Below are 19,035 nucleotides of genomic sequence, written 5' to 3'. Positions count from 1 at the left end.
GATGCGTTTTGTACTTCGAAAGAGGTCTGCGATAGTGGAATTTTTATCGATGTTGCATACGCCATCTTCCCTCGGTGTCAGAGGGATTTGGAACCTTGAGTGCGCTGTTCTTCCACCAGGCATGAGGGTAGCAGCTATGCCAGATGAGGCCACCGCAGGGGGCAACTTCTCCACTCGCTCTCACTTTAGAGAGAATCAGGTTAATAAGAAACGTCTTCCCTGTGCCTCCAGGCACGTCAATGAAAATCATTGATGACTGATTCGTGCGGATGTTGCTATTCGCGTCCATAGACGTGAGGTGTGATTCGTTGTCCGCGTCCGTAGCACCGTCGGAGGGTTGATACGACATTGTTCCTGCAAATAGTATTGTGTTTGTGCTATCGTTTTGCCGATCATCAAATGACAAATAAATTACATTGTGAAAATTAAAGATTTCAAATAAACCTATTTAAAGTGTATGCGCATATAAATAATAATAAAAATAGAAGAAATATCTCTCGGTAATTTCCTGAAACATATTTTACTTCCGGGTAATAATGTTGAATGAAATGACGAAGATATATACTGTATGCCTGTTATTTTAGGCGGTGTATTTTCGTATATCAACGTGGCGCGATTTTTAAAATATATCTCTGCAATTTCCCGTGTGTGCGTGAATGTTCTCAATTATTTCTTTTACAGAGTCTAAAACCATCGATAAAAATGAAATCAGATGGCGACTTAGATTGAAGATAAAGGCGTGAAACAGACTCAATGGCCTTGAAGATACAAGCCTTTCAGAATTCATTTCGTTGTATAAACGGAAACTTTCATCGGATTTTCTTCCCGTTTTTTTTCAACCGAGTCTAAAACTATGTTAGCGACTGTGAAAAATGAAATGATATATCGAATTTGATTTGAAATAAAACTGAGAGAGAGAGCAAGACACCACGGGCCTACAAAACAGGCCTCAAAGCTATGCGAGTTAATAAAATGGTGGATATTACTACTCTCTCAAAGGGGTAAGCCACGCCCCCGGACCGATCGAATGTTACATACAAACACGCAAGATTTCAATTTTATAATTATATAGATAAATGATTTTTGACTTATGAGGGAAAAGATGAGTTTGCAGGTTGACAAAGGATGTGGTTGTCATAGCTACTGAGTGACCTATTGATTAAATAAGGACCTTCTTATTTAATTGCATGCCTGTTTGAAGTTTTAACATGACTTATTAAGTCTCATGTTACTATTGTGTCAATTTGCAATATGGTATGATAACCCTTGCATCAACTGGCAGAATACTCAGGTCCTGTGAAAACAATAATGTTAAAGATGAATGAATTACAGATAACTTGCAGATTTGGAATTTGATGTGCTTGCAAAACTCAGGTATTTCTAAGTTTGATATTTAAAAGTTTGAATTAGTAAATATATATAAAGTTTTTGTAGTTACATTCACATGAAGTGAATGACTTTACATGTAATTGGGAGAATCTTGGCGTCGCAGAGTCTCGAAGAACATATCTTCCTCATTAAGGAGATTTTTATATGCATTCCTTAATCAGCGGGATATCCCTCTGCGCAATATTTCACTCGATCAATCACGTTGTATCCCTCGATCCTTGCTCCCTCCCACCTACACTTTGCCTAACCAATCGTACTGTTCTCCTCCCCTTTCTTCGCTCCTCCCTCTCTACTTTCTCCTCCCACTTCAACTTGTATAAAGATCAGAACTGACGTCCAATACAGTCATACCCCGTTTTACGCCATTTCGACCTACGTCAAATCCGACTTTACGCCACTCTTCTAGAGTAAATTTCAGTTCAGCGAATGTCATTATGTGCGACTTTACGTCACTCCTACGGACGTGAAAAAAAAAATTTCCTTAAAAATATATTTAAAATAAATAAAATAGTACATAAATTAACAATAAAAGAAGCTAAAAAACAATTTAAAATACAATAAAAAGCACATTAAAAATATTTTTAAAATGTACGTACAGTATACTGTACGTACGCGTACCTGCTGGTTCTCATTCAAAACAGAGGCGACGTACAGTATTCCTTTACTGTGTCTGTGTTAGCCATGGGTCCTAAGAAGGATAATGCTTGTGTTTCCAAGCGTAATGTGGTTATGATGGAAGATAAGTTAAATCTGATTAAAAGGTATGAAAAAGGTGAAAAAGTGCCGTGATAGCGCATCGATCTTATCGCGAATCGGAACCGCAATGCGTCATGGGATCTTTAAGGGGCAATAGTATTTCGCTTTGGATTAGGACAAAGCACCGTCTCCCAAGTTTTGTTCGCAAGTGTACAGCCAATATAAGTCAAGACCTACTCTCAAGTGGCTTGTTGGTATTACACCTAGCGGAACAATTTCATACATTTCCAAACCTACAGGAGGAAACACGTCAGACAAAAAAATTGTAAAGATGACGAACATTGTAGACAAGTTCCAGCCCGGCGATATTTGTATGGCCGATCGAGGTTTCAACATTCAGGAACTGTTCTTGCATAAGCAGGTTGTTTCTCTTCTCCAATGGGAACCCCCCTTTCCCTCAAATATTTCTTTAAATCGCTGGATTTTAATGCCAAAAAACGCTGAATTTCTTTCACATTAGCCATCTTCCTTTCCGTAAATACAGCGTCGATCGTAGACAGACGCTTCCTCTTCTGGGTTCGTGTTTACCTTTGCCCCCTTTTCGATCCCATCATGCTTTGCGGTGGAGCGCCCTCTGTTGATATTTACCGATTCGCGATAAGGTCTATGCCTTAGAGCTGCCACGGTCGACGGTATCGACCATCATTCATGATAGGGAACGTATTCTCACATACGTCACTGAAAAAGCGCCGCCGGGTAAGACTGCTAAAATGTGTGTTTGTGTTCAGAAGAGACGCCATGTTTAAGGTAAATAACATAATCTTATTAATTTTATTTATTATTCTTTACAAATTCATTTATTAATTGTGTTCATTGCTCATTAAAAAATATGACTAAAATGTGTTTTTAGTGTTCTTTAAGGTTTAGCGATAGTTATATACTTTCACGAGTTATTTACTCTAGTTTTACGGTGTTTGTCTTCATTTTAAGGCTTTTTTTTTTTTTTTTTTTTGTATACAAGATCGAGGCTCGTGAAAGAGCTAAAAGGCATTACGCCCGGTTTACGTCAAAAACCGAGTTACGTCGTGGCTTATGGAACCAATTAATGATGTAGGCCAGGGTATTACTGTATTTAGGATTATCACTGGGTTTGTAAAATGTTGGTTGGTTGTACTTAGGATTTTCACGAGGTTTGTAATGTTGTAAATGTTGTACTTAGGATGTTTCACTTGGCTGGTCGATTCTGTATGTTTACACTGTATGTTGACTGTATACTGTGCATGCTACTGTTATTTGGTGTATCCTTATGATGTTTCCTTTGATGTACATCTCTACTGTACCAGGATTTTTCACTTGGGACTTTTTGTGAATCTTGCAATGTGCTTTCGTGAATTGTAGTATGCTCTTCTTGGTTTGATAAAGGTTATTGTTCCTTGCTGTGTATTCCCTTGTAAACAAAAGTGTTGTCCTCCTCAGGAATTAAAATTTGTGATTCTTCTTCTAACAAAAGTTATGGACATTGAATTTCTTGAATCATCTATTACATTCTGTCTCAAAAAATATCCACCTCACCGGGAACTAAGAGAGAGGGGGAGAAAGACGGCTGTCTGTGTGGGTGACTCAGCCAGTTGGCAGTTGAATTCCCCCGCAGGGTGAGAGCTCCGCGACCAGAGAGAGAAGTAAAATGCAACTCAACATTCGTAAAGTGAAAGCACAACATTCTCTCCCAAACGCACCTCTCTCTTCACAAAGCGCAACCATATCTCCCAGTAGACGAGACGGATTTATGGAAAACGGCCATGTATAAGCTTCTAGGTGCATTTTTGTGTAAAAGTTGGGAACCTCACTTTTTAACATAATTAGGGTATGCTGAATTCGATTAACCCGGTTCCCAAGCCGAATTTTGAGTTTTGAATAAACTGCTGAAGAACTTGGGCATTGGTGAAATCACAGAGGAGACAATAAAATCTGCAGAAGCATTCTTCTGCAGAATATATTGTTGCGGATATGAGGATTGCATTTTTTTGATTGTGTTGTATTATATTGGAGATGGTGATGAACATTGTTGGATATGGCCCCTCCTGCCTCCAGAGTTGTATAAAGGTAAAAAGGGCGTCTCGGTAATTAGTCCAAAAGCATACACGTCAGCTAATCATAGAACACCCTTGTTCAGTAGCTTATATCTTATTATATGTCTTAGAGTAAGGCTGTGTCTCCCATTAACTTAAATACTCCATTGCATCAAGTGAAAAAGATAGATTCCCTTCATTCCCATTCCCAAAAACCTCCATTTCCCCTTTCGTCAATTGCCATTCGCATTGCCAACCAACAATTGCCGCCATTGGCCACGAGGCAGGGTTGGGGAAGAAAGGCGGGTCCCCACCTCGTCATAGAGGGGAGGAGTGAGTCAGCCCCACTCAACCAACCACGAACAAGGGGTTGGACTTGGAGAGGGTGTGGAGAGAAACATCAAGGAGGTTCGCGAAGGTTGAGGGGCGGGGCCTATATAACCCACAGCGGGGCGTTCCCAAAAGGCAGATGAGCTTTGACGGGATGAGCTACGGCAAGAGCGGAGTGTGTGTTTTTTTTTGGTCAGAGCTGGGTTGGTCGTCAGTGGTGGTCAGTGTTTGCGTAGAGTGGAGGGGTTGCGTTGAGTTGTTGGTGGTGAGGAAGAGTTGGACTAAGCAAGAGAGAAAGAGTCCTGGAGTTAGTGAGAGAGGGAGAGAGAACCCGTCACGCCAGACCCCCCACCAGCAGCGTTGGCTTGGCTCCACCAAGCAGCTCCGACCTGCTACCCCGCGCACACGACAGGATCGGTGGCATCGGCGGCCGTCGAGGTCCAGCCCAACGTCCCGTGCGGGATCAAACTCCAGCCAGCTCCATGCCTTCCTCCAGCCACCCACCTCCTGTCATTCCTGCCTGCAATTTCCATCCATTTGCGTACGTGAGTTTGTTCTGTTCGTGCTGTCCTGGGTAGTAACAATAAGTCTGTATAAGCTAAAGATTTCACTGTGTCACCTGCGTCTCATGTCCCTGTAAATAAACGTGACTGCTTTCTTCTTGCTTATATGTGTGTAAATAATAAACCCAGTTACTCTTCTGTACGTCTTCTTCCTCTTTGCATTCGGTCGCTTTAGAGTTTTCCCGATTGAATAGCGGTGGCGCGATCCGGCCAAAGTTTGGGGTAAATCGGGTTTTAGTTAGGGGAATAACTGTTCGGTCGCGGAGCCTCCGCTCGGCAAACATACCATCTTTAACCGCGTACCGTAACAATATATAATGTGCACAGAACAACGTCTCTTGATTCAGCACGTCATATGTTGTCTCCAAGACTGGTAAACCAGAAGCAATGTCACCGACAAGTGATGCTCTTCATTTCCATTTGATGCGAGTACACTATCAAGCCATGGTATGGAGAAATGCTCATTGTGCCATACCTGACCTTCCTGCACCTGTGGAAATGGGATGGAAACGCGGTGATTCAGGATTAGAGCCTATTCTGATGTCACCGAGTCCAATCCCAGAAAGTTGCCTCGAGATGATTTGTTGTGCATGCCAGAAACAATGCAAGACTCGACGCTGCAAATGTCACTATTCAGAGTTGAGGTGCACATCAATGTGTGCCTGTCAGCAACAGGGTGATGATCAGACCCCTTGTATGAATTTGATGTAGTTTGGCAAAACAACATGTGTGACTGTTACGGATTCGTAACTTCCGTTGTTGTGGTTTTCACCCACTTGACATATTTCTGATATTATGTACTATTATTATTCTCAAAAGGTTTATTATTCATGAACAGTTATCTAAAGTTAAAAAGGCTAACTTTAAATGACACCGGAAACCGAACCGGAAGACGACGGAGAGAAGAAGAGGGGGTGGCGAGCAAAGTCGGAGAAGACGCGTGACGTCGAGGCTCCGTAGCGAGCGTGGTCTACCGAAAATCGCGAGGGGAATTTTGAGTTCCTTGAAAGGACATCCGGCGATAGGAATTATCGCTGAAATTGAGAAATCTGCATAGTCAGGTTTGGGCGCTGAGATTTCGACGAATCCTCGCCTAGTTGCATCGACTCAAGTAAGAGCTGTCGGCCATTTTGAACCTTGCGCTTTGGACACCTACAATGGTTTTGCTTCGCGTCAGCTTTACCCCAACATCCTACTGTCTGTCGGGGATGTGTGTGTGCGACCGCTTCGTCTCCAATTACGTTGCGGTTTGCTGATTGAGCGGTGAAGGTGCTCCTCTGGAGGGCGCCTTTGTGCAGTTTCGGCGGGGCGAGTGCCATTGCCATCTGTACGCGATCCGGGTCTCGACTGGAGAGCGAGATTCGGGCTTCGACTGGATATCGTTCTAGCGACCGCTGGAGCAAATCACCTTCGCCTTGGAAAATGTTATAGAGACATTGAGGAGTGTCCTTTTCACTCGCTGGGAGCGCAGTGAGTTAACTGACTTTAGTGATGGTACCATCCTAAGCGATAAGGTATATAGAGTGCACTCTTAATTGCCAGTTGTTGTACCGTTATTCTTGTGTGTGATTTTTAATACAATATCTGTTCATTTATAATCATTGGTGTGGTTTCACTATTGATTCCTAACACAGAATAACATATTTTTCTGCCGGGGCTCCTCTCGGGGTTCGGAGGTTTACCGAGACCAGGAGATCGATGAGGAACCCGTAACAGAAATTGGGGGCTCGTCCAATTGACTCGTGGGCTCGAAATTGGGTCTTCGTCCGGGATTTAATTCCCTAAAAACATCCATTTGGGATTGACCCAGATTGAAATTGGGGGTTTGTACTGTGGAAAAATTGGGGACTCGGCTTTGCTGATTAAATTCCCTAAATCTCGGACAGTGGATTAAATTCCTTAAATTTCGTCCAGGAAAGAATTCCCTAGCATTCCCAAATTTTCCAATTTTGGAATATTTTCCAACATTCCCAAATTTTTCAAAAATCAATATATATATATATATATTTTTTTTTTCTTGTGTGAAGGTTAACAGGTCCTAACGGATAGTCACCATGGAGTTTGACGCAGATAAGTTTGCAGCGACCCCTAGTGAGGCACAGTTCCGAGCGTTACTAAAATCAGAACTCTTGATATTGGCCAAACATTTTAGCTTGGAGGTCCGAGCTAAAATGAAGAAAACAGAGATGCAGACAGTGGTGATAGGATATATGGTGGAACTAGGAACATGGAAAGAGGGAGCCTTGGATTGGTTACCAGAAGAACAAGACAATGTGGAGCTCCAAAAAATGGAGATGCAATTGCAGAGCCAGGAAAGGTTAAAAACACAGGAAAGAGAACTCCAGGAAAGGTTAGAAGAGAAAAAAGCAGAGGAAAGGAGAGCTGCAAGAGAACTCGAAGAAAGGGTAGAAGAGAAAAAAGCAGAGGAAAGGAGAGCTGCAAGAGAACTCGAGGAAAAAAGAGCAACACAGGAAAGAGAACTCCAGGAAAGGTTAGAAGAGAAAAAAGCAGAGGAAAGGAGAGTTGAAAGAGAACTCGAGGAAAGGATAAAAGCAGCGGAGAGAAAAGCCGAAAGGGAGTTAAGGGAACGTGAAATAGTGCTTCAGCAGGAAATTAAAGTCAAGGAGCTGGAGTTAATGAGAGAACGGGGAGAGGTACCATCCATGCCGATGGGTTCGACAACTAGTCAGAACACCTGGGATGTTGGCAGACATGTTAGGCTGGTTCCACTCTTCAATGAAAAGGAGGTAGCCAATTTTTTTTCACACTTTGAGAAAGTGGCTCAAATGCCAAAATGGCCTGAGGAGTCCTGGACCATGTTAGTGCAAAGTGTTCTGGTGGGTAAAGCTCAGGATATTTATTCGGCTTTACCGATTGAGCAATGTGCAGATTATGAGATAGTGAAGAAAACCATTCTCAAAGTCTATGAATTGGTCCCTCAAGCTTACCGGCAAAAATTCCGGAATGCCAGGAAGAGGGAGAGTGAGACCCATGTGGAGTTTGCCAGAATGAAAGAAACCATGTTTGATCGGTGGTGTGATTCAAAAGGGGTTGGGAAAGACTTCAAACTATTGCGACAATTGATCCTGGTGGAGGAATTCCAACAGTGTGTCCATGAGGACATTAAAGTACATCTGGAGGAAAGGAAAGTACCAAAGTTGTATGAGGCAGCAACCATGGCAGATGACTATGCCTTAACACATAGGATGGGGTTCCACAAACCTAACTTCTTGCCTGGACTTAACCAGGGGAGCTATGGTACATCCGGTGCGGAGAACGAAAATTCATGGGGGCGGCCTCGAGATGACTATGAGGACAACTCTGATACCACAACTTTTAGAAATCAGAAGACTACGGTTGCAAGACAGACCTATCTTCCGGGGGGCTCGAGGCAGACCACGAGGTTCTCCTCCGGGCCTACTTGCACTTTTTGCAAGAAACCTGGACACTTGAGGTCCCACTGTTATGCTCTGGAAAAGGAAAATCAGGAGCGGAGTCTGACTAGTACAACTCCGAATGCAATGGCAAATGTGAGAAATCGCCCTCAAAAGGGTTACCAACCATTTATTTCAGAGGGGGTTGTGTCAATGGATGGAGACTCGACTAACCAGAAACCGGTTAGGGTCTTGAGGGACACAGGAGCACATCAGTCTTTGATGCTTGAAGGCATTTTGCCATTGTCAGAGAAGACGGCAACTGGTGTTCGTGTTCGTTTACAGGGGATTGGTGGCTGTGTTAAAGCTCAACTTCATGTTATCGATTTAGAGTCTGATTTGGTGTCAGGACCGGTCACCGTAGGTTTACAAGCCACTCTTCCTGTAGAGGGAGTATCTTTTGTTATCGGGAATGATTTGGCCGGTGGTCAAGTTTCTGGTAACCCGATGTTTGTTGAAAAGCCTAGTAGGAAGCGCCCTGAAGAGAAGAGGAAGTACTCTGAAACTAAGGGTCAGCATACGCAAGTCAGTGATGGAGGCAATATTGGCAAGCTCTTTGTAGGGGGACTGAACTTCAAAACAAAGGAAGATGTTCTAGAGTCTGCCTTCAGCAAATATGGACCGCTTTGGGAAGTGCTGCTGATAAAAGACAGGGAGACACAAAAGTCAAGAGGGTTTGGCTTTATCACGTTTGAAAACTCAAAGGACGCCAGAGATGCAGAAAAGGATCTGAATAGCAAGGAGTTGGATGGTCCGACCATAACAGTAGGGAAGGCATTTCAACGGTGTCGAGGGGTCTACAGAGGAGGACAATGGGGTAGTAGTTTTGGTGGTGGCCGCAATCGATATTATTATGGAGGCTCCCAGAGTTACGGCAGCTCCCGAAGGAAGGATTATCAGGGTAGGGGCCGAGAAGGAGACTGCTATTCACGTGACTACAGTGACAAGCGGTCCAACCGGGATTATTACGAAAGTTAGAAAGAGTTGAAGCACTGAATGCTGCGGAGCAGCCGAGCCAAAATTCCTACACAGATTAACTGTGAACGCCACGTTCCTAAAGGCGTCCATGTAGTGAACTTTCCTACCCGGATTAACCGTGAACTCCACGTTCCTAAAGGCGTCCATGTGGTGAACTTTCCTGCACGGACTAACCGTGAACTCCACGTTCCTAAAGACGTCCATGTAGTGAATACTTCCAGGCCTCACCACCCAACCACCATGGAACCTGGCTTTCAGCTCGGCCTCCCGGGAAAAGTGCTATAGATTTGCTGGCCTTTGGGTTTTGATCACATCCCCTTAACCTTCATTCAAAAGAAACGAAAAGTAAAATCAGAGGGTGATGAAATGGAGTTTGGCTTTGCAGGAGTCCAACTGGGAAATTGAACATGTAAAGGGCAGGGACACTGTCCTTGCTGATGCTTTGTCCAGAGTGAATTAACTTTGGAAATCTCTGGGGGTTGTGTGAAATTTTGTCGCTTTATTTTTGGGAGATTGATAAATTGTTGCCCACGGGAATTGATGATTTGGGTTGTGAGTTTATTTTTGTTTGTTTACAGAGTTTGCATGCAAAGAAAGTTTTCGCTGTGTTCAAACTTTCTTTCTTGAGGGGGGGAAGTGTTACGGATTCATAACTTCCGTTGTTGTGGTTTTCACCCACTTGACATATTTCTGATATTATGTACTACTAGCAGAAGTACCCGGCATTGCCGGGCGGGGGAGGGGAGGGGAACGGGGGGGAGGGGAGGGGAGGGGAACGGGGGGGAGGGGAGAAGAGTGGGAGGGGGAGAGGGGAGAAGAGGGGGGGATGGGGAGGGTGAGGGATGGGAGGGGGTGGGAGGGGGGAGGGGTGGGAGTGGGGAGAGGGGAGGAGGGGATGAGGGAGGGGGGAGGGGAGGGGAAGGGGGGAGGGGGGAAGGGGGGAGGGGGAGGGGGTGGGTGGGGGAGGGGGAGGGGGGGCCCGGCAGAAGTACCCGGCATTGCTGGGCAGGGGAGGGGAGGGGAACGGGGGGGGAGGGGAGAAGAGGGGGGGAGGGGAGAAGGATGGGGGAGGGGAGGGGGAAAAGTGAGGGGGAGGGGAGAAGGGGAGGGGGTAGGGTGGACGGGGTAGGGTGGAGGGGGGAGGGAGGGGGAGGGGGGAGGGGGAAGGGGGAGGATGAGGGGGGAAGGGGAAAGGGAGGGGGAGGGGGGAGGGGGAAAAGGGAGGGGGAGGGGGAAAATGGAGGGGGAGGGGGAGGGGGAAAATGGAGGGGGAGGGGGAAAAGGGAAGGGGAGGGGGAAAATGGAGGGGGAGGGGAGAAGGGGAGGGGTAGGGTGGAGGGGGAAGGGAAGGGGGGACGGAGGGGGGAGGGGGAAGGGGGAGGGAAGGGGATGGCCAGTCAACAATGACGTTGCAGTTCTCATAGTCGGAGAGCAGCACAACAATCGGACATCGTCCTGCATATTCGCAACAGCACGAAGCGGATTTGGAGACTCACCGATCCTGTGATGTCCTCCAGTACCGGCGTTGCCGGGCGGGGGAAGGGAGACCCGTACATTCCCAACCCATACATTCGCCCTCTCGAATCAAGCTCACTCGGACAAAAGCCTCGCACAGATTACACCGTGAAGGCCCAATGGTCATGTTTATGCCACAAATCACGGGCGCACTGAATTGAAAATATATAGAACGCTCATACTCCGTGAAAAGTGAATCCGCCGTGTCGCCATCTTGGTCAGCACGACTCGACCAACTCGCTTCGCGGATCTCGTTTTGTGCGGCAATAAACTGCTCCAATTGGTTACGGAAGGGTTGTGGAAAGATGTTTCACAGCTGTTTCAAAGACATTTAATTCATATCGCACAAAATCGATACAAAACACAATCACATAAAAGGTGAAAAAACGTGTGACGTGTGACGGGATGGAACATCACGTGATCGCTCTGAGCGAATCAGTCTGGCGGCGGTAATGGAACATCACGTGATCGCTCTGAGCGAATCAGCGAGCTGCTCTGGAACCGGCTGAGATTAGCGGGTACTTCGCTGAAATGCGCTGAGGTAAATATGAATAAAAAATATGGATCGTCAAATATTTTGAGTTCGGCCATGTTCGTCCCAGGCTCAATGGCCATGTCTATGTCAAATATCAAGCACGTAAGCCTCTCCGTTTAGGAGTCTATCGGTAACATTACACACACACACACACACACACACACACACACACACACACACACACACACACACACACACACACACACACACACACAAACTGTGTTTTATATATATAGATTATTATTCTGAAAAGGTTTATTATTCATGAACAGTTATCTAAAGTTAAAAAGGCTAACTTTAAATGACGCCGGAAAACGAACCGGAAGACTACGGAGAGAAGAAGAGGGGGTGGCCAGCAAAGTCGGAGAAGACGCGTGACGTCGAGGCTCAGTAGCGAGCGTGGTCTACTGAAAGTCACGAGGGAATTTTGAGGTCCTTGAAAGGACATCCGGCGATAGGAATTATCGCTGGAATTGAGAAATCTGCGTAGTCAGGTTTGGGCGCTGAGATTGACGAATCCTCGCCTAGTCGCATCGACTCAAGTAAGAGCCGTCGGCCATTTTGAACCTCGCGCTTCAGACACCTACAAAGGTTTTGCTTTGCGTCAGCTTTACCCCAACATCCTACTGTCTGTCGGGGATGTGTGTGTGCGACCGTTTCGTCACCAATTACGTTGCGGTTTGCTGATTGAGCGGTGAAGGTGCTCCTCTGGAGGAGGGCGCGAGTTTTGGCGGGGCGAGTGCCATTGCCATCTGTACGCGATTCGGGTCTCGACTGGAGAGCGAGATTCGGGCTTCGACTGGATATCGTTCTAGCGACCGCTGGAGCGAATCACCTTCGCCTTGGAAAAGGTTATAGAGACATTGAGGAGTGTCCTTTTCACTCGCTGGGAGCGCAGTGAGTTATCTGACTTTAGTGATGGTACCATCCTAAGCGATAAGGTATATAGAGTGCACTCTTAATTGCCAGTTGTTGTACCGTTATTCTTGTGTGTGATTTTTAATACAATATCTGTTCATTTATAATCATTGGTGTGGTTTCACTATTGATTACTAACACAGAATAACATATTTGTCTGCCAGGGCTCCTCTCGGGGTTCGGAGGTTTGCCGAGACCAGGAGATTGATGAGGAACCCGTAACAGTGACATTCCTGAATGTTTGTGCTCCATGGCCATGTATACTTAATTTTAGAATAAATGGTTGTATGAAACATTGTCTTATTACAACCATTTCCCATTTTATAGTGTCCAATTTCAATATCAGTTTCAATGTCTCTTTCAATATGTCGCCAACCATAATATAGACTAGACGGATTTATTTTTTAAAAGGCCATGTATAAGCTTCAAGGTGCATTTTGGAGTAAAAGTTGTAAAGTTAAAGTAAAAGAGCTGCATGTATATACATGATATATAAATGCTTGTTCAAAGAAATTGTCCAAAAATGGCAATTTGGCGGCCATTTTGTTTATGCTAATTAGAAGGTCAAAAACTATAAATTCGGCTTGGGAACCGGGTTAATCGAATTCAGCATACCCTAATTATGTTAAAAAGTGAGGTTCCCAACTTTTACCCAAAAATGCACCAAACATTCACATTTCTCAGAAATCCGTCTCGTCTACAGTGTCTTTGTCCTCCTTTCGGCTGGTGTGAGGCTCATTCAAGCGAAAATGCTCAGCGCACGAGGGATAACCTGAAAGTCACGTGCATAAAGGGTTTTCCAGGCACCCCTCTGTGGTGATTTAACTACTATTCATAATTTCACCTGCTTATACTCCCCCCGACCTCACACATCATGGTTTTAGAGTGCTTTAAAAGAAACAAAGGACAGATAACAGGGGAAAAGAACATAAAACATAGCCAAAGGTTTGTTTGGGGCTAAAAACAACAGTGTGGCATGAAAGACGTACATCTATCCACACATTATAGCGACACATATGTATCATCACAATAATTTATGTTACGCTTGTTCTAAAACACTTATTAAAGGAGATAACTGTGCTATTGAAGGAGCTGTGCTCCTACACGAGTCGAAAGGATTGACGCGACAAAAGACGGGAATTCGTCCGAGTTTCTTTATTGAGCAAAACCAAAACTTGGGTACTCTGAAAAGCCCGTTTATCGGGCAGCAATATATATATGCAATCAAACACGTCATGCCGGAGCGTTTGCCCGGGAAAGGCGAGACTGGGCGTGCCCGGGCGGCCTGGGCGAGCCCGGGAAAGGCGAGTCTGGACATGCCGGGGAAGGCGAGACCGGGCGTGCCCGGGCGAGCCCAGGAAAGGCGAGTCTGGGCATGCCCTGGAAAGGCGAGACTGGGCGTCCCTGGACGAGCCCGGGAAAGGCAAGTCTGGACATGCCCGGGAAAGGCGAGACCGGGCGAGCCCAGGAAAGGCGAGTCTGGGCATGCCCGGGAAAGGCGAGACCGGGCGTGCCCGGGCGGCCTGGGCGAGCCCGGGAAAGGCGAGTCCGGGCATGCCCGGGATAAGGCGCGTCTGGGCATGTCCGGGGAGCCTGGGCGAGCCCGGTACAGTGATCGCTCCCTGGTTGCGTCTTCGGCAGGTGTAAGGCGATTGTGTATGCTCAGCGGCAACCGCTACACGCGCCCCCCCAGAATTAACTTGCGACAGCAGGGTCAATTTAAGGGGCCGGCCGAAGTGACCCCTGGAGGGTCGTGGGGGGGGGGTCCGGTGTGGTGGTGGGTGGTTGAGCGGGGGGACCCGTGGACGGGGGGCGGCCTCGCCGCGGAGGAAGGGCCAACCGTGGTGGTTGGTCGACGTCCACGTGCGCCGGCTTGAGGCGGTCCACCGAAATCCGGTCCGACCTGCCGCCGACGTCGACGACGAAAGACTTGTTGTCCCGTCGCAGGACCCGGAAGGGCCCGTTGTATGGCGGCCGGAGTGGCCCCCGGTGTGCGTCATGACGCACAAAAACATACTCCGCTGTGCGAAACGCTGGAGGCACGTAGGACTGGGGGCCACCGTGGCGGGACGTTGGCACGGGGGCAATCCGTCCGGCGGCCTCCTGGAGGTCCGAGCGCTGGCGAGCTGCGGACCAGGGACAGGTAGCGTCAGGCACGAACTCGCCCGGGACGCGTAGCGGCTGGCCGTAGACGAGCTCGGCGGTGGACGCCTGGAGGTCCTCCTTGGGGGCCGTGCGGAGGCCCAAAAGGACCCACAGCAGCCGGTCGGCCCAACCGCCGTCCTGAAGGCCGGCCATGAGCGCGGCCTTCATGGAGCGGTGAAAACGCTCGCACAACCCATTGGCTTGGGGGTGGTAGGCCGTGGTACGGTGAAGCATGACCCCCAGGTTGCGGGCGACTGCGCCCCACAGCTCGGAGGTGAACTGCGGACCGCGGTCTGAAGAGATGTCCGCCGGTGCGCCGAAACGGGCGACCCAGGTGGCGATGAAAGCCTGCGCCATGTCGGCGGTGGTGGTGGAAACGAGGGGAACGGCCTCCGGCCACCTGGTGGTCCTGTCCACCATGGTGAGCAGGTGTGTGAAACCTCGTGATGGGGGAAGGGGGCCCACCAGGTCCACGTTGACGTGGTCGAAACGCCGTTCGGGCACGGTGAAAGGTGCCAGCGGGGCCTGGGTGTGGCGGTGGACCTTGGCCCGCCGGCAGGCCGTGCAGGCGTTGGCCCAATCACGGACGTCCCGTCGAAGTCCGTGCCAGACGAAACGCGCCGACACCAGCTTCTGGGGAGCTTTCCGGCCCGGGTGGGAAAGGCCGTGGAGGGAGGCGAAAATGCGGCGCTGCCAGGTAACGGGCACGACGGGGCGAGGCTGACCTTGGGAGATGTCGCAGAGCAGGACAGTGTCCGCGAAGGGGACGTCGGCCAGGCGGAGGCCCATATCCGCCGCCCGGAGGGCTTGCACCGTGGTGTCGGTGGTCTGGTCGGCCGCCATAAGCGCGAAGTCCACGCCGAGGTGGACCGCGTTCGAGCTGGCCTGAGAAAGACAGTCGGCCACGGCGTTGTCTTTTCCGGCGACGTGCCGGATGTCCGTGGTAAACTCCGACACGGCGGAGAGGTGGCGCTGCTGGCGGGCCGACCACGGCTCCATGACTTTGGCCATCGCGTAAACCAACGGCTTGTGGTCGACGAAAGCCGTGAACGGGCGGCCCTCCAGGAGGTGGCGGAAATGGCGAACGGCCAGGTATAGACCGAGGAGATCGCGGTCAAATGTGCTATATTTTAGCTCGTTCGGCCGGAGTTGCCGGCTCAAAAAAGTGAGTGGCTGCCAAATCCCGTTCACCCATTGTTCGTGTACGGCGCCCACCGCGTAGTCGGAGGCGTCCGTAGTGAGGGCGATGGGAGCGTCGAGCACCGGGTGAGCAAGCAGCGTTGCGTCAGCGAGGGCCAGCTTTGCGCCTGTGAATGACGCGTCCATGGCTGCGGACCAGACGACATCATGCTTGGCCGGCTTGCCCCGGAGGGCTTCGTAAAGGGGCCGCATGAGCTGAGCAGGGCGGGGCATGAAACGGTGGTAAAAATTCACCATGCCGAGGAACTCCTGCAGGGCCTTGATGGAGCGGGGATGCGGGAACTCGGTGATGGCCTCGACCTTGGTTGGCAGCGGCACGGCCCCGTTCCTGGTGATGTGGTGGCCCAAAAAGTCAATGGCCGTCGTGCCGAAGTGGCATTTGGCCGGGTTGACGATTAAGCCGTGCTCGCTGAGGCGCCCGAACAGTGTTCGGAGGTGGAGGAGGTGCTCGGCCCGGGACGTGCTGGCGACGAGGATGTCGTCCAGGTAGACGAAGAGGAACGGCAGGTCGCGCAGCACGCCGTCCATCAAGCGCTGGAACGCCTGGGCCGCCTTCTTGAGGCCAAACGGCATCCTCAGGAATTCGAACAGGCTGAACGGTGTGATGACGGCCGTTTTTGGGACGTCGGCCGGCCTGACAGGTACCTGGTGGTATCCCCGTATTAAGTCAATTTTCGAGAAAATGACCCGCCCCGCCAAACGGGCGGAAAAGTCCTGGATGTGCGGGACCGGATACCTGTCGGGGGTGGTAACGTCGTTGAGGCGGCGGTAGTCGCCACATGGGTGCCAACTGCCCCCCGGCTTCGGCACGATGTGCAGTGGCGAGGCCCACGCGCTATCGGAGCGCCGCACGATGCTGAGGTGCTCCAACGCATTGAACTCGGCCTTTGCCACGGCGAGCTTGGCCGGGTCGAGGCGGCGGGCTCTGGCGTAGACCGGCGGGCCCATAGTTGGTATGTGGTGCTCGATACCATGTCTCACTGCGACGGCCGAAAACTTCGGCCGCGTGAGGGCCGGGAACTCTGCGAGCGGCCGAGCGAACTCGTTCACCGCCGGGAGGGCGCATGCTAGTTTGGTCGGCGCGGAGCTGCTCATCGAGCATGCCAGGGAGCTGAAAGTCTCGGCGTTGACAAGGCAACGCCGTTTTACGTCGACCAGCAGCCCGTGCGCGCAGAGGAAGTCGGCGCCTAGCAAAGCCATGGGCACGCTTGCCGTCACAAAGGTCCAATTAAAGCGCTGGCTGCCGAAGCAGAGGGTGACATTGCGCGGGCCGAATGTGCGGATGGCCGATCCGTTGGCAGCGACCAAGGAGGGGCCGCAGACGGCGGTCTGCCTGTCCTGCTCAGAGCCGGGTATGACACTCAGTTGGGCGCCGGTGTCACAAAGAAAACACCGCCCGGACGCTTTGTCCTTGATGAAAAGCAAGTTGCCCGAGTGGCCGGTGCTCATGGCTGGTAATGAACGCCGGCCCGGCCGTTTCCCGACTTGCCGAAAGTGCACGGGGGTCGGCGTGTCCGAGCCTTTTGTCCGAACCTAGCGTGGTAATAACACCACGGCTGGTCAGGTGGAGGCCCCGGCCGTCGTGTTGGAAGCGGTCGGCGCGGCGTGGCGGCCGCCAGTTGCACCGGCAGTTCGGCCTCCAACCGCACCGGGCGCTCGGGCGCCATGGGCGTCACCTCGGACGGCGGCGGGCTCCAGGTAGCCGCCCCAATGTGCTGGCCTGCCGAGGAGATCTTGTCGGCTTCCCTGGCGAGGGCGCGGGGATCCGTGATCTGCGTGCCTGCCAGGGCGAGGCGTACCTGGCTAGGCAGCTGGCGGAGGAACAGCTCCCGGAAAAGAAAATCCGGGGAGTGCTCACCGAGCAGCGAAAGCATGTAGTCCATTCGCTCGGACGGGCGCTTGTCGCCGAGCTCGGGCATGTCGAGCAGGCGTCGTGCGCGTTCTGCCGGTGAGAGGGCGAATGCATCGAGGAGGAGCGTCTTGATCGAGCCATACTTGTCAGTGGCTGGCGGGTGCCGGAGGAGGCTCAGGGCACGGGCCGTGGTGGCGGAGCCGAGTGCCGCTACCACATTGTGGAAGCGGGTGTCGTCGGCGGTAATGCCTCGCAGGGCAAACTGGGAGTCCGCCTGGGCGAACCAAACCGCCGTGTGAGCCTCCCAGAAGGTAGGCAGTTTAAGGGCAACTGCCGTGTCCATGTCGGGGGTCACCAGTGAAGGAGCTGTGCTCCTACGCGAGTCGAAAGGATTGACGCGACAAAAGACGGGAATTCGTCCGAGTTTCTTTATTGAGCAAAACCAAAACTCAGGTGCTCTGAAAAGCCCGTTTATCGGGCAGCAATATATATATGCAATCAAACACGTCATGCCGGAGCGTTTGCCCGGGAAAGGCGAGACTGGGCGTGCCCGGGCGGCCTGGGCGAGCCCGGGAAAGGCGAGTCTGGACATGCCCAGGGAAGGCGGGCGGCCTGGGCGAGCCCGGGAAAGGCGAGTCTGGACATGCCCGGGGAAGGCGGGCGGCCTGGGCGAGCCCGGGAAAGGCGAGTCTGGACATGCCCGGGAAAGGCGAGACCGGGCTTGCCCGGGCGGCCTGGGCGAGCCCGGGAAAGGCGAGTCTGGGCATGCCCGGGAAAGGCGAGACCGGGCATGCCCGGGCAGCCTGGGCGAGCCCGGGAAAGGCGAGACCGGGCATGCCCGGGCAGCCTGGGCGAGCCCGGGAAAGGCGAGTCCGGGCATGCCCGGGAAAGGCACGTCTGGGCATGTTCGGGCGGCCTGGGCGAGCCCGGTACAGTGATCGCTCCCTGGTTGCGTCTTCGGCAGGTGTAAGGCGATTGTGTATGCTCAGCGGCAACCGCTACACTATACTAAGCATTTATCCCGAAGAGTCATTCCCACAACACTACTCCCCACCGTCTTCCTTCAGCCTCTCCTGAAGGGGGAGCAGCATTGGGATCTGATCACACTTACCATACAGTACAACTCACCTGTACAAAAAATCAACACAGTTTAGTTCTTATGCTAATGCATCACTCCACTAAAGCAATTCATTCATTCGCTGTGCACATATTTAAACACCATTGGGTTGGGAAAGGGGGGACGTAGCGGCAGGGCCTCCTCTTATGCTTTCTCCAAAGAGTCTATGAAAGTCTATGGCCCCATCTCACCGGTGTAAGACACCTTCTCCAACACTGTCTATTGGAGTCCTGGGTCCCAGCACAAGTGTCTTCGGTGACTGCAGGGCCTTTCAACACCCGGTGCCCAATGGCT

The 19,035-nt window shown here is 50.6% G+C and overlaps 1 protein-coding gene across 1 annotated transcript in view; it reads left to right on the top strand.

The window, feature by feature from the left end:
- Nucleotides 1–856, top strand: part of LOC137420790 (sodium-dependent phosphate transport protein 2B-like) — a 120,752-nt gene extending 119,896 nt beyond the window's left edge. Inside the window, exon 13 of the mRNA XM_078772320.1 lies at nucleotides 682–856. Within this exon, the coding sequence (XP_078628446.1) occupies nucleotides 682–729 (48 nt within the window). The 3' untranslated portion in view covers nucleotides 730–856. The remainder of the gene's footprint in view (nucleotides 1–681) is intronic.
- Nucleotides 857–19,035: the final 18,179 nt, after the last annotated feature.

Source organism: Myxine glutinosa, chromosome 2 (genome assembly GCF_964187855.1).
Source record: "Myxine glutinosa chromosome 2, kmMyxGlut1.1, whole genome shotgun sequence".
NCBI classification, from domain to species: domain Eukaryota; kingdom Metazoa; phylum Chordata; class Myxini; order Myxiniformes; family Myxinidae; genus Myxine; species Myxine glutinosa.
The sequence above is the reverse complement of the archived record's forward strand: the minus strand, read 5'-3'. Positions and strand labels throughout refer to the sequence as shown.